The 15,305-nt window shown below is 41.7% G+C and overlaps 1 protein-coding gene across 1 annotated transcript in view; it reads left to right on the top strand.

Moving 5' to 3' along the window:
- Positions 1-15,305, top strand: part of ECEL1 (endothelin converting enzyme like 1) — a 119,923-nt gene that overhangs the window by 30,262 nt on the left and 74,356 nt on the right. The window contains exons 3-5 of the mRNA XM_073675251.1: positions 9,448-9,516; positions 10,952-11,062; positions 11,249-11,341. Coding sequence (XP_073531352.1) covers positions 9,448-9,516; positions 10,952-11,062; positions 11,249-11,341 — 273 coding nt within the window. The remainder of the gene's footprint in view (positions 1-9,447; positions 9,517-10,951; positions 11,063-11,248; positions 11,342-15,305) is intronic.

Genomic DNA, 15,305 nt, shown 5'->3' on the forward strand with positions numbered 1-15,305 from the left:
AGAGATCCTGGGGAAGCGGCGTCTGGGCCACTATTGCGAGTGGGTCCCCCTGATGGCCCAGGGCCTCGGCACTTGCCCGGATACGCTGGGTGCTGACGCCAGCCCTGCGTGACACCTATCTTACATGCTCTCCTCTGTCAAGCACAATGTAGAATTGGAGTTGCCAGAGCTGAAGATTGAAGCACGTTTGAGATGAAAAGTATGGTAGTAAGTTCAATATATTTATAACACAAACACATTTTAAGATAATTTTAGTACCTACTCCTTTAAGTATAGTTTAAAGTAAATTAAAGATACAAACTTCAGAATTACAGAGCACAATATTGGTGCCCATTTCTGGTATAAGCAGAAGTAAATAGCCCCCCAGAAGTCCTCTTTGCCACTGGCATAAGATAATTAGGAGTAAATGAGCTGAACACTAAATGAAGTGAACATTGAAGACTCACAGCTGTTCAGAGATACATAAGTGGAGCATAAAGATGTAGAGGACATGTGGCCTCCCAAAGTCCCAGGACACCTCTCTTCAGACTCAGATGTGCACTGACTATTCATCAATTTCCTTATAGAAACACATTACTGAATATATTGATACATACATTAAAGATTAGCTCATTAAAATGAATGCAACATAAGGATGATTAAGTTGTCTGCTAGAAGTGATTGAAACATTAGACAGTGGTGACCTTAGGAGCAAACAGAACATTTTGAAGATATGTTCCCTTAAAGTATTAGGATTATCGGGATGTTTTCCTGTTGGTTATCACAGCATGCTGGGACCATTGTGCCATATGGAGTAGCAATCAGCTGCCTATCAATTAGGCAGGCATTAAACTGCCACTGGCTTGGCCTTCTGCCCTAGAATAATGTATCTAGGACAGCCAGGGGAACAAGGTTATCTGCTTGGCTGGAGCTGGATAGTAATTTGGCATCTTTTAATATACCAGTTCCAAATGAAATTATTGCAAACAAGTGATTAACTAAGATAATACTACAGATCTTGAGCTGTGCTTATGAAATACACATCTAATTATTAGACATCGTTATGTCATATATTATGTGCTATAGTCATAATGAATACTCAGGTATTCATTATGCAATGTATTGAGGAACTATGGACATTAAAAGTATAAGGTGGTGCTTTATATTGCGTTGACTGATGTTTCATCCACCAAACATAAAGGGGCTGTGAGTGACCAAGAGGCTGTCAATTCCTGGCCTAGGTCTATGTAGAAGTAATGCCAGGGGTACTCTAGGTATCATGCCCCTTGCATTGCCAATGAATCTAGCTTCTGCCCTCACTGTGCCTTTTTCCTCCCCATCAATCCCACTATTTCAAGAATTTGTTGACACTCATTTATGGACCTATACACAAGTAAAAAAACACTAAAAGTAGGGTTTATCCCGAACGGCTACTCTGTCACATCACGTTGTGGCATAGTGTGGTCCTAGCTGCCCTTGCTCTATGTCACACAGTCAGTCATAGCTGTTAATGATGACTTTCTGGGCGCTTGCAGCCATCACTGGGGGTGCTCGTTGCATATGGATTTCTACAGCTACTATTCCAACTAATGGGAGCTGGAAAAGTCTCATTGCTGGGAGCTCTATTTAGTTGTGGCGGCAGATAAACACTAGGGCCTGATTCATCAAGGTGTTTACGCCCGAATTCTGTCGTAAAACAACTTGAAATGTCACAAAATTTTTGCACATCTTGTAGTTGAGCAAAAAAATTGCTACATTTGTTGTTTTAACACTGATGCTGACCAGCTTCACCAAAGTGGTGACTGGAGAGGAGTAACATTTCTGGTGGAGGAAAATGTTAGTTGTAACATGGACTATGTAGAACAGCCAGGTGAGAATTAATAAAACGTAGCTTTTAATAATGAATATATCAAAAGAGCTACGGTAATATGAAATGAAAATGCCTACCGTTTTACTGAGATATAGAATAAATTAAACAGACAGCCACAGTAGTGTGCAAAAAATTTGTATATGTATAACAGACCTGTAGAGTGATACTCCACAAACATTACCTGAGAATGACAGTGGTCATATACAGTATATATGAAGTGCACAAGGAAATCTCTCACCCCATAACTCCTTACAAGGGCAGCCCACAGCTTTCCCTCAGCTGGACTTGTCCAATATATCCCTGCGTGCCTCCCGACGCGTTTCTCCTAATACATCATCAGGGGAGGACATATGCACGCATTGTATAAGATCAAGGCTGAGTGTCCACTGCTCACCCTGCTGTTTGCTAAGTTTTATTCTTTCTCACCTAGCTGCTATATATTTCCATTATTTTGTGAGTTTGGGAAATACAGACATCCCCTTTATCCTGTGCTATTTCTAACATGGAGTATGCACAATTGCCTCTTCAAAGAGGAAGAGGAGGCTTGTTAAAGAGTCAATATTGACTTTTAGGATTGCTACTTCCTATAGGTGGCACTAGAGTTCTAGTCCCCTTCATCTCTGAAGAGGCAATTTGCATATTTAATTTCCCAGAGGAGCATGCATGGCGTATAAGTCTCCTCACTCTGACTTACCAGGCCTTGCTTGTCACTCTCCACAAGGAGAAACCTTATCCCTTAGATCAGGGGTGGGTAAACTGCGGCCTGCGGGATACATCCGGCCCCCTGGCTGTTACAGTCCGGCCCGCGGGCTGCACCGTGCACAGCGCAGATCATGACTGCAACCAATCACTGAGCTCAGCGGCTCAACCTGTTTACATTGGCACAGCCGCTGAGCTCAGTGAATGACTGCAGCAGTGATGTGTGCTGTAGTCCTGCACTTGTAGTCACCACTGCAGCCAGTAAACATAGACTGTGGCAGCGTTGATCACAGGGGAGAATGAGTAATATCTGATTTCATTTTTACAATTTTAACCCAATGCTTGCCAAAGTCCAGATAGCTACAAGGAGGAAACCTATCCAGTATAAGTGTCGCTTGAAGCTACATGACCTTTCTGCAAAATTAGATCAGGACCCAGTTGTATGCAGTAACTTCATGTAGCATCTATCCATAAGTTCAAAAATGGTAGTATCTACTGTACAGTAACATCTCAGGCTCTACGGCCCAGGTACAAATACTACAACTGCACCTCTGTAGCTATGCCCCTGGTTATTACATTATCATGATGAAAAGCCATCACACAATAGGGCAGAATTTGATCCAAGCACTGAGGCCCCATGTGTGACTGCAATCACTGCACCAACATACTGTATATAGCCACACCACTGCCAGGTACTACAGGGTTAAATGCAGACAAGTATGACAGTCTGGGAAATGATGTATTGATTTTTGCTGCAGATATAATTTGTGAGGTCGGTACTCTGTCCCCAGAATTAGTTTAAACATGATGTTCCTCCCCATCACTATAAATGTCATACTGGACTTACTGGAATTTGCAGAAAGGACGTACTTCCCAGCTGAAAGCTTTTCTGTATGATGCAGATACAGTGCTAAAACATGAGCATTTACATTTCCCAGTGACAAGAAAATGCATGCATCTCCAGCTATTAGTGTCCTTCCTAAGAGGAATGTAAGAAGATGTAATATATTAATGGCCTGCAGTTTTAACATTGGTAGCCTGTCCAGGGTAAATTATTAACTACATAAATACGTTCAAGAATATGCTTTATAATTGCTGATTACAATATGAGGCATCATGAAATTAATGCTGGAATACAACAGTTTATTAAATTGTTCTGTGTGACTGAGACATGGATAGATAACATGGATACACATATACAGTACATAGTGACCACAGTGTCCACGGTCATGTCACTGACCTGCTGTGTAAAAGCTGAAAAACTTATTAAACTGAAGATACAATGAAAGAACTGGCTCCTCGCTGCCAGGTCCAAGAAGTAAGAAGGGAGGAGAAATATAAAGTAGAGCCAATTGAGAGGGGGTGTTCTGGCACACTCCCCAAAGGTCATCATGACCTTCAGAATCACTTTATAGATTATCTTTTTTCATACTGTATAATTTGTTCTAATGTCTTGGCTGGCTTCCCTCATGATCGCAGGCCAAGTAGTAAAGAAGAGATGTGGGAAGGGGACGATTGTTTCAGATTGTGAGAGAAGTGGTTTGAGAGAGTAATGACCACAGAGGAATCTGAAAAACTCCAAGGTAATCTTACCATATACGAAAGCACTCACAACCATTCACTTATATGGGATCATGACATTCCCTATTACACGACCAACATTCTATTATTGGTGTCCTAGTTCAATATCAGCTGACAGCAGTCCCAGATACTATAAGCTTTGATATTCTTATTACCAGATGCCATGGTATAGGGTTTTATTTTCTTTTATATTACTCCATCTTTTGCTATTGTGACTTTTTTTCTACCATACCTTTTTACTACACTAAAATTAACTCTTATTTTTTGAATCACAATTTCCCCCTTTCCAAAAAAGAGTAATCAAAAAAATGATAGATAAATGCCAAAATAATAACAGCATCAACAGGCTGCAGTATTTTTATGGCATGTATGTGTGCCGCCGGCCACTGCAGTCATGGTACTGGTGCACAGTAGTCCAAGTGCTCATGAAGTCCGACCAAGGGGCGCACGCCAGTCTTTGCCAATGGTGAACTTAATAATAAAATAATTAAAAGGTTTGTGACGCCAGTTGGGATGTTCGTCCTGGTATGGCCGGGCACTGATGAAGGTCCCTGGGAGTTAGGTGATGATCAGTGCCAGATGATTAACCCTTCCCAACCAGGGGGGTTGGAACAGGAATGATGCAGCAGAGAAGAATCAGCATTAGACGGGGTAATAATCAGTTTGTACCTTTTACTGAAGTTCTGCAAACCGTTCCAGAAGATTCCATACAACTGACACAAAGGGTTTTTGGTCAGATCTGCACAGTGAGGGTTCAGTTTCTCTGCTGTGAGGTAATGTAGCCTTCCTGCTGCTAATCATATCTCTGGTAAAAGACTCCTTGGACCCCAGGGATCCAAGGTGAATAATTACTGGGTCCGTGATTCCTTCCAGCGAGCAGGCAGCTTGAATCCTGTGGAAAACACTTACTTTCTCTTGCAGCAGCGTGACTGATTTTATTTGCTACTGAGCTCCTGGGCAAAGTAATTCACTGCTCATTATATGAAGACCGAGCAGTCTCTCAGTTTCACCACAGACTCTGGAAGTCTCTGTGCCTCTAGGGATTCACACCCTGCCTCTTGCAGCTTGTCCTTGAAGAGAGCACGCTGCTCCTCTTCATCCGGACCTCCATGTTGCTACTTCTCCTCACATCTTCACTACTCAGAAGCACCTACTCCCCCCTGAGGGATCGTGCACACTTTCTGGTTTAGGCAAAAGTGCATAGTCCCTCAGTAAGGGATTGGGTAGCAATGTGTGGATGCAATTATAACAGCAGAGAGATTAGCCCTCACCATAGCTGGCAATACAGATAAATTATATTACACTTGCAGGCATTTTGTGGTGCTATAGACACGGGCGCCACATATGTACATCAAAATTAGACTAATAAAACAGATGTGCAAAAAAATCAGTAATATGCAAATAGACTCTTCAAAGAGAAAGAGGACTGGAACTATACTGTCACATATTGGAAATAGCAGTCCTAAAAGTCAGTATCGGCCACATGACTTAGGATAACAAGGTAAACTAGAAACTTAATTTGGAGAAACATGTTTCAGTGTGTTTGCCTCTTATCAGTGCAAACCAGGAGAGCTAATTTAGCTGGGTGAGAGGGTTCTAACAGGTGTTCTAAGGGGTAACGTTTCTGGGGATTGCCAAGTCTACATTAGGAGATTTATAAGCGATGCAATGCTCCTTTGGAAATTTAAATATACATATAGCCTCTTCAGAGAGGAAGAGGACAGGAGCTCCAGTGCACCTATTAGAAGTAGCAATTAGAGATGGTAGAATCGATTCACTTCACAAGACTCTGGTCCATCGGATGGGTCAGTACTCCTTGATCACTGGAAATGCCTGCAAATCTCCTTACCTCACAGCATTCCCAACTTTTCATTTGATTAGCTAGTCTGGCGCGATGTTGTGTGTACGTCCTTCAGCAATGATGACAGGTAAGGAGATTCGCTGGGCTCCCATCCAGCGGTCACAGGCTACTGATCTGGCCGGTGGACCAAAATCCTGTGAATTGGTTCTCCTATCTCTAGTATCCCTTTAAAGAAACTTGCCATGAGACTTAGAATAAGAAGACAAACCAGTCACTCCATTTGCAGACACGTGTTTCAGAGTGAAGTGTGCAAATTGTCTCTTCAGAGGGTGAAGTGTGTGACACACTATTTGTTAGGCAGTGACAGTTAAATGACTATACTTTGTATTTTTATTTCTCTTTTGTATTTTTAACACAATTATTGCAATTCTCAATCCAAAAAAGAAGAAACCAAGAAATGCTAGGGAAATACCCATAAATAACTGTATTAACAGGACACAGGTAGCAATGTTGGTGTGGTGTGTGCATATGTCAAATTAGACTACAGGTTTGTAAAGAATCAGTACTGTGTGTGACCTTCACACTTTACCTGCCTCACAGTCTTGATCTGCTCTCCTTTCTTTCTCCCTATCAATCTAATCTGTATTATTCTTTTTTCCTCACACACTAATCTTCTTCATAGCTGTACTGTCACACACTGTCTGTACAGTTTCTTTAGTGTTTTATAGCTTTCTCTCCCTATATCTATGGCTAAGCTGTGATCTGTGACGTCCTCTCACTGTTCAGGTTCACCATCAAATGGCTGATGCATATCCTACTTCTGCTTTTTTTACAGACTTTAATAGTCCGTCCTGACTGGCTGTGCTATACCAAGTCATGTGATAGCTGCAAGACATTATGGGAAAGCCCACACCAAAGAGCTTGTGTTTCTTGTATGGCTGATGCAGTTTTCTGCAATGTGTAAAATGTCGACGGCCAATTTAGGAAGTTTCCACTAAACAAATTGACTACTGTTTGAATTTGCTGGCTTTAATGGATTTATTTATTGTTCTTGTTTATATAGCACCATTAATTCCACAGTTATTATCATCCTTGTCCCACTTGGGATTCACAATCTACATTCCCTATCAGTATGTCTTTGGAGTGTGGGAGGAAACCGGGGAACCCGGAGGAAACCCACACAAACACGGAGAGAACATGCAAACTCCTTGCAGATGTTCTTCTTGGTGGAATTTGAACCCAGGACCAAGCGCGGCAAGGCTGCAGTGCTAACCACTGAGTCACAATGAAATCGATGCAATTAGCTCTAATGTTGGTGGCATCCATAGTCCCAAAATGGTCATGCATCCAGGTACATGTGCCATGAGCTCTGCCTATAATCCTGTACTGACCATACAAGATCATATTTTTTCAAATAGTCTGTTCCTGACATAGAAGCTCATTTAGTTGTTTATTCACAGTCCAAACATGTCTTCCAGCGCTGGAAATAATAGGATCATTGTGCTCTCCAAAATGCTTTTTGAAATGATACAGCACAAACATTTGTGATAAAATGAAGGTAGTATAAAAGAGAACGATGTAACAGTGTGCACTGTGTTCCAGTAAAATAAAATCTCACAATAAGTTCTATAAATATACCTGTGCAGAATTCAGATAGAGCCCGCCAAATATTCAGCATACGACTTCTCCTTCCTGTGGTTTTCCTATAAGACTTTTCTGTCTGGACACTAACTTTAATATCTTAGCTTCTCTTTAAGATTTTTTTTTTATTGCTGCCGGTAATTTCTTTCACCAACTGCTGCTGTTCCTGGTTCCCCGCTGTTTGCAAAGCATTCTGGGTCAATTAGGCACCAGCAGGGAAATATGAGAAGCAGCAGCAGGAAAAGGAAAAGAACAGCCCAAAATCCAACCACAAAGTATTTGTTCAGGAGGAGTTTACGAGAGAATCCGCGGCGATTCAACCTATTTACAATTTATTCATCTATTTCTAAGACTGAATTATAGAAAGGAATATTTCACGGCTTCGTTAGTTTGCAGTTTTTATCCAGTGACTTTTATACACTAAATAATGATGTAGTCCGGGAGCAGTAAAAATATACAATCTATTCTGCCAGGCAAATTTCAGGAAGTAAAAACAGTCAAAAGATATCATAATGAATTAAGCTATACATTTCTATTCAGTGGCCTTTAGATCTTTAAATCTGCGACGCATTGCTTCGCAAATTTATGCATTTACTATTTTCAATAATATTCAAATAAAAATGATTTAAAAAAAATGTTACAAAAAATGACATGCTTGTGGATTCATTTGCAAAGATCATGTATATTGTGATACATGAAGTCCCCTGGATCCAGCCATAGACACTTCATGGGCGCCAAATGGTTCTTCCATGAGACACCCTATTCTCCATTACATGATATGATGGAATATGTCAGGATTTTTCAAGGATGGTGTATAAATCAGGAAAAAATACAAGCTGCCTATGTATAAACTCACACACATGTAAAGGTGCTGTATTGGTCCATACCCATACATTATGGACCCATGGGCTTTGTGTTAGGGATCTGTGCAATGCTAATTCATATCATCGGCATGTGCATGGGCCCACATTGTGTTGGAAAAAGTTTCAGACATAAGTATTTAAAAAGGTTATCGAGTTTAATTATTTTTTACTCCGATGGCTTCCTGTACTTAAAAAAGCACATCTGATCAACGTTTTTATCCTCTTAATATATTGCAGTCATCATATTATATAGCACTGTGTACTTACAATTGCTCATTTTGACTTTCTACCCAGTTAATCATTCTCTTTTCCATTAGGTCTATGATCACGTGATTTAAAACTGTCTAGCTGAATCCTTCTAAGCTCTATGAGCAAACAGGAGGTCACTTTTCCCTGCATGACTCACAAGTCACTGCAAAAGTCCCTGGTAGTGAGGCAGGGGGAGCAGTTAGGTCAGGAGTTGAAGAGGGGAATGATTTCTGCAGGGAAAAGAGACTTCCTGTTTCTACATAGAGCAGAGAAAAGAGAAGAATTAGCTGGGTAGAAAGGCAAAAAAGAGCAATTGTAAGTACACAATGCTATATACTGTAATATGATGACTGCAATATATTAGGAGGATACAATCTATGATCGGAGTGCACATACATTTATTCAAGTTGCACATGTAAATTCTCATAATTTGATAATGCATATCTGTGTGAAAATGTAAAATTTACCACTTAAATTTGTTTTCTGATTAATTTGTTTGTTTTATTCTCTAACATTTATTAGCATTTTTTGTTTTATGGTGACATTTTTGTAAAATCAACAACAAGAGCAGCAGCCATATTGATATCACCTTAAAAGTTACCTAACAGCTGATACATGCTGCCCGATCCATAGCCACCATGTATCAGGCACTGGCTGTATAATCTCAGTCATGTATATTTGAAGCATTGAGTAAAATATTTTATGTTTTTGGGCCATTAAAGCCTCTAAAATTCATTTCTCTTTGCTTTGTCCTAAATTTACAGATTGATCAAGATGGCTTGACTCTGCCAGAGCGTACACTTTACTTGGGTCAGGATGAAGATAGTGAAAAGGTATAACCCTCACCAAAGTGTTTGTCACTATGAATTAAAAAATTAACAGGATAAACATTTCAGTTTGTGAATTGTGACAACAGTTGTACTATGGAATATGTTGATATCATATCAGCAACAAATCTGCTTACAGGGAATCTGTCACCAGGTTTTTGTTCCTGTGACATGCAGAAGTAGTGCTGTTGCAGAGTGTGACATGCAGAAGTAGTGCTGTTGCTTTAGAAGCATTCAGCAACTATTAGAAGTAACACAAGCACAGGAGACAGGAAGTGTTATGCTTCAGAAGCATCCAGCAACTAGAGGGGTTAACTCACAGGAGAAGGGGAGTGTTTTTAGCAGAGCCCCAGGGGGATTGTGGGGAAGTTGTTTACTGTCTGGCCGGAGCCGAAGAGAAAGGTGGCTTATGATCTGTATCTCACAGAAGTCAAGGGAACCAAATTCAGGTCAGGAGGGAAGCTAAGCAAAGGTCAGTTAGACTCCCTGAGCTAACAGTGTGGAGTATTATTGGCCAGGAAGATAAGGACTGGAAGGAAGCCTGTCACAGAGATCATCTCCCTCATCACACTCTTCCCCCCCTCCATCTCCATGCAGGATAAAGAATGCTGTGTACTATTGAGTCCTTGTGAAGGAAAAGCCTTTGGTTGTGTATGCATTAAAACTGTGCTGTACTATGCTACCGGATAATAGACTGTGTACTGCTGTGCTGCAAAGGAGACTGTACTTTTATTACTGGAGCCTGTTGCTCAAAGAGACATTTGCATTGCACTAGCCGTGCCTCATTAAATGTTACTGTTCTACCGTTTATGAAGACTCTTGTCTGATGTGTCTGGTCAGCAACTGAATCTATTGTGTGCCTGAGAGAAGCTGCAGCCTATGGTCGCCCTGAGTAATGGTTCCCCCAGGATTCCAACGAATTCATGTAACCGGTCTCGCCCCTATCTGAACTTAGGCGGCGTGCGTATAACATTACCTTAACTCAGAGTAGCATAATGTATAGGCAGAGACCCTGATTCCAGCTATGCATCACCTTCTGCGCTACCAGTTGTCTGAATGCTGAGCTCTGTATAACCCCGCCCACACCACTGATTGACAACTGTCTGTGTACATTGTGCATAGCCAGAAAGATGACAATCAGTAGTGTGGGAGGTATTATACAGAATTTATAAATATGGAGAACTACATGGCAGCAGATTTACTAGTCCTCTAGTGATAATCTCCTGCTGATAAAATAGTGATTTTATCAAAACTACAGCAAGCAGCCCAGCAAGTGATATATTGCTGGAATCAAGGTCTCTACATTATGCTGCTTTTAGATTAAGCGGCAAAAACCTGGTGACAGATTCCCTTTAAGCATTTGGTCTGATATTCATTATTAACAATGGAGGATTGAAAAGTAAACTTGAGTCTAAAAAAACATTTATATTACTGTCCACAGATTTTGGTAGCTTACAAAGAGTTCATGCAGAAAATCCTCAGCCTTCTGGGTGTCGAGAACGCGCAAAAAAAGGCACAGGAAATACTACTACTAGAACAGGATCTCGCCAATGTAAGAATCCGTGCCATTATGACTTGACATTGCAACTGTCCCAATATTGCTTGCTGCTTAGATTGTAGCTCACTGTTCTTGATGACTAAATATACTATAAAAAAGGTTTATTCTAACAGTTTGTCTTACCAGCTATTGAAAGAAATCGTCTGTTCCATTATTATTTACTGTTTTTGAACATTTTAGATCACAATCTCGGAATTTGATGACATCCGACGTGACATTAGCACTATGTACAATAAAGTCACCATATCCCAACTGCAGCAAATTGCCCCATATGTGAGTATGTCTTCTTTAAACATATTTTGCCGTGAGTTTTAAGTTTTAGGACTTGCTTAATGCATGATGTAAGGATTTCCAGTATTTCCAAGTCTTTTATTCAGCATGCGAAAATGATTTTCAAGGAAAAGCTGGTCATACATAAACTGTACAGTAAGATACCTTTTGAGATTATTTCCTGAAACCCATATAAAGGGCTCAATCACAACACCATATAAATCAGTCAAATGCTATCCGATTCTTTCAATGGATAGCAGTGGAGTTGACCAATTTGTCTCACTGACAGAATCTGTTTCTTAAAAAAATCGCAGCATGCTGAGATTTCACTCCGAAATAAGATGGGTGCGAGAATAACATCGGATGCTGTATGGAGACACAGCACAGCATCCAATTTTTACAGATACATTACAAGTCTGTAACATAGGAAACTGTAAATGGTTGTGTAAATGATTAATAGTTGCTGCTGTAAAAAAAACAGATTGCATACACACCCACCATAGTACATTTAAAGGAAAACTCCTTTAAACATGCAACTCTAACTCTTCAGTGTATGCGTTTTTCGGGGATTTAATTCTTGAAAAGATTTGTTCAAAAGGAGTACGTTTTTGTGCAGCTTACCAAATCCTAATGTGATATGCAGAAGTAATGTTGTTGCTTCCAAAGCTTCCAGCAACTGTGACAAATAACAGAAGCACAGGAGACAGGAAGTGTTGTGCTTCAGAAGCATCTAGCAACTAGAGGGGTTAACACAGTCACAGGAGACAGGGAGTGTTTTAGCAGAGCCCCAGGGGGATTGTGGAGAACTTGTTATTGTAATCTGGCTGAAGCCAAAGAGAAAGGTGGTGTGTTATCTGGATCTGACAGAAGGCAACAGAACAGGATTCAGATCAGGAGAGAAATTAAACACAGGTCAGATAAACTCCCTGAACTAACAGTGCAGAGTATTATCAGGCAGGAGGATAAGGACTGGAAGGAATTGTGTCACAGGGATCATCTCTCTCATCAAACCCTCCCCCCTCCATCTCCATGCAAGATAAAGAATTCTGTGTACTATTGTGTCCTTGTGAAGGAAAAGCCTGTGGTTGTGTATGCATAGAAGTGTGCTGCTAAGAGATCTAATCTATGCTGAATTATGCTACTGAAGAGACTGAAATACTGTGCCTTGTGAAGAAACTACTGTATTTTTACTGGAGCCGGTTTCTCAAGAAACTCAGACTGTACTGTAATGAAGATTGTTGCTGTAATATTCCTGAATTGCACTGGCCGTGCTTCAGTTTAAATTCCACTGTTAAACTGTTGAAAAAGACTCTTGTCAGATGTGTCTGGTCACCAATTGAATCTATGCCTGAGAGAAGCTGCAACCTATGGTTGCCCTGAGTAACGGTTCCCCCAGAATGCCAAAGAATTCATGAAACCCGTCTCACCTTATCTGAACCTAGCGGCGTGCGTGTAACATTGGTGGCCCGTACGGGGAATCCTGAGCAGGAATTAGCATGTAGAGGGAGAAGAGGAAAAGGTGTCTGGGAAAACACAGCAGCACAGCACCTCAATTCAACTCTGCTACACCAGTTAAAGGGGACCAGCCCTAAAGAAAACTCACTAGCAGCAATGGATGTGGAAATACAAATGGACAGAATTAGTAAGCTGCTTCTTCAGTTAACCTGTGAAGAATTGAGAACAGTAGCAGAACATATAAAGATGTCAGAAGAACAGAAGCACACAACCGCAGGCAACTGTTAGCTGCCATTAATTTAAAAATGGATGAGCTAAAGATGTCATGGGAACGTTACTCCAGGAGCTAACACAGTTTCTAACCAGGTTGAAGTTGGAGGATGGAGGGGCGGCACCAATTACCAAAAGCGGGAATTTCCATCCGCAGACAGAACTACAGAAATTGAAAGAACAATTCAAAGCCCTAACAACAGCCCTGCAGGAATCAACCAAAACCTCTGAACAGGTGACAGACTGAGACAGAACCTTTACTCTGCTCAGGTTAGATAAATCAGGAAGACAGTCCTCACTAACACCACAAATCACCATAAGGAAAGAATTCAAGATCCTGGGACAGATTGGAGAGTGTGAACAAAAAGAGAAACTGTCTTATATGAACTTGTTGCACCAGATCGATGCAGGCTTACAGAAAGGCTACCAGCCAGATGAGATCATCGAGGGGGTGGTGAAAGCGATCAGCCCAGGACTGAACCTCTGTAGTATGCTAGAAATGAAGAGTCAACTGACCTTGCAACAGCTGAAGATGATTTTAAAAGGGCACTATAAAGAAGAGAGTCCTTCAGAATTGTTCCACTGACTCATTAACCTCTCACAGAAAAATAATGAATCACCTCAAAGTTTCTTGATCAGAGCAATTGAACTGAAGGATAGACTGTTGTTTACTTCCAGAGATGTAGAAGAGGAGGTGAAGTTTGATGCTGGACTAATCCAGAAAAAGTTCTTGAGATCATTGGAAACGAGTTTAATCAGAAAAAACATCAAGTTGCAGCTGAAACAGTACCTAGAAGATCCTGGCATTCTTGGAGACCCCCGGTGGCCAGTCCGAAGATCATCATGGAGTCCCTCCGGTGCCACCTCCAAGAGGGAACCTTAAATCATCAACAAAAGAGAGGACCGCCAGCGCTGACTGTGAGGAGGTATTAGGAGAACTGCGAGCCGAGTTGATTGAGGTGAAAAAGTTGATTAATTCCAGGCCAGAACCTGTATCCCTCAAACCCAGGCGTGGGTTCAAAAACAGAAGATACCAGGCTTGTGAAGCGTGCCGTTCATCAAATCAGAGTACGGTGTGTGTCCACTGTCTAAGATGTGGTGAGGAAGGACATTATTCCAAGGAATGCCAATGGTCACAGTCGTTTGGGTTAAAAGACAGGAGGTTGCCAGTGCAGGGCGACTGGTAACCGCGACACGGAGGAGGCCCCAGAAGCAAATCCAAATCTCGCCAAACCCCAGAGCGGCGTGAGGTAAAACGGCTGCGTCAGTACTATCCCCAAGTGTGTTCCCGTCTACAACAGCTGCAAGAGAGACAGTGGCATCAGTTACTTAATGCCCAGTGCGGAGGTCAAACGATGTACTCCTGGTAGGAGGATTCCTCTGTCAGTAAAGATAGCCTCATCAGCCTAATCGGTGAAAGGTGCTTTATACATTGCCAGCTAGATGGACTCCTGGTAAAAGCACTGTGAGCCACAGGAGCCCAAGCGAGCCTTTTAAATGAAGAATGGAGAAGGCGCTACCTGCCACATACCTGCCTTCGGTCGCTAAAAGAACTCTTAGAAGTGGAACTCCACGGCAAAGCTGTCAACCAGACCGAAATCCCTTTCATAGGCTGGGTGGAAGTGACTTTCCAACTGAGGGCCACGAAAAACAGCAACACCATTGAGCTTTTGGTACCTTTTCTCGTGACCAGTGATCAGAACGTGGCAGAGGATCCTATCCTGGGTTATAATGTAATCAGGGAGGTCATCATGAAACACAAGTCAGGGACGCTGTTGGTGGATGCAATTGCCAGATCACTTGCCATACCCAACGCCGTGGCGGAAAATGTGATTCATAGAGTAAAGAAAGCAAAGAATACAATGGACCTAAAAGAATTCAATGTAGGTTGGCGCCCAAGCATTATCTCTGCAAACCAAATGGTGGGGGTGAGGTGTGGAGTCCGGGTAGAACCGGAAAGAAAAGTCCAGAAAAGACTGTTCGTGCCAAAAGACTCCTCAGAACTTCCAGAAAGCCTAGTTCAAGGTGAGACTGTGCTTACGATTCCTACTGGTGGGTTTGCTTGAGTGACAGTACCGGTGATGATTACTATGAAACACAAAATTAGACTGGATCCAAAGACTGTGTTAGGTCGCATTGAAACCATTAAAACTGTATCTCCAGCCAGTGTGAGACCCACCCAGGGGTCTACCGTGAATTCAGTCTCCCCACCAAGGAACAGGAGTTGCCCAGGGGAGGAAAT

Source organism: Phyllobates terribilis, unplaced genomic scaffold (genome assembly GCF_046119375.1).
Source record: "Phyllobates terribilis strain yellow unplaced genomic scaffold, ASM4611937v1 Scaffold_3__8_contigs__length_932513732, whole genome shotgun sequence".
In the NCBI taxonomy this organism is placed as follows: domain Eukaryota; kingdom Metazoa; phylum Chordata; class Amphibia; order Anura; family Dendrobatidae; genus Phyllobates; species Phyllobates terribilis.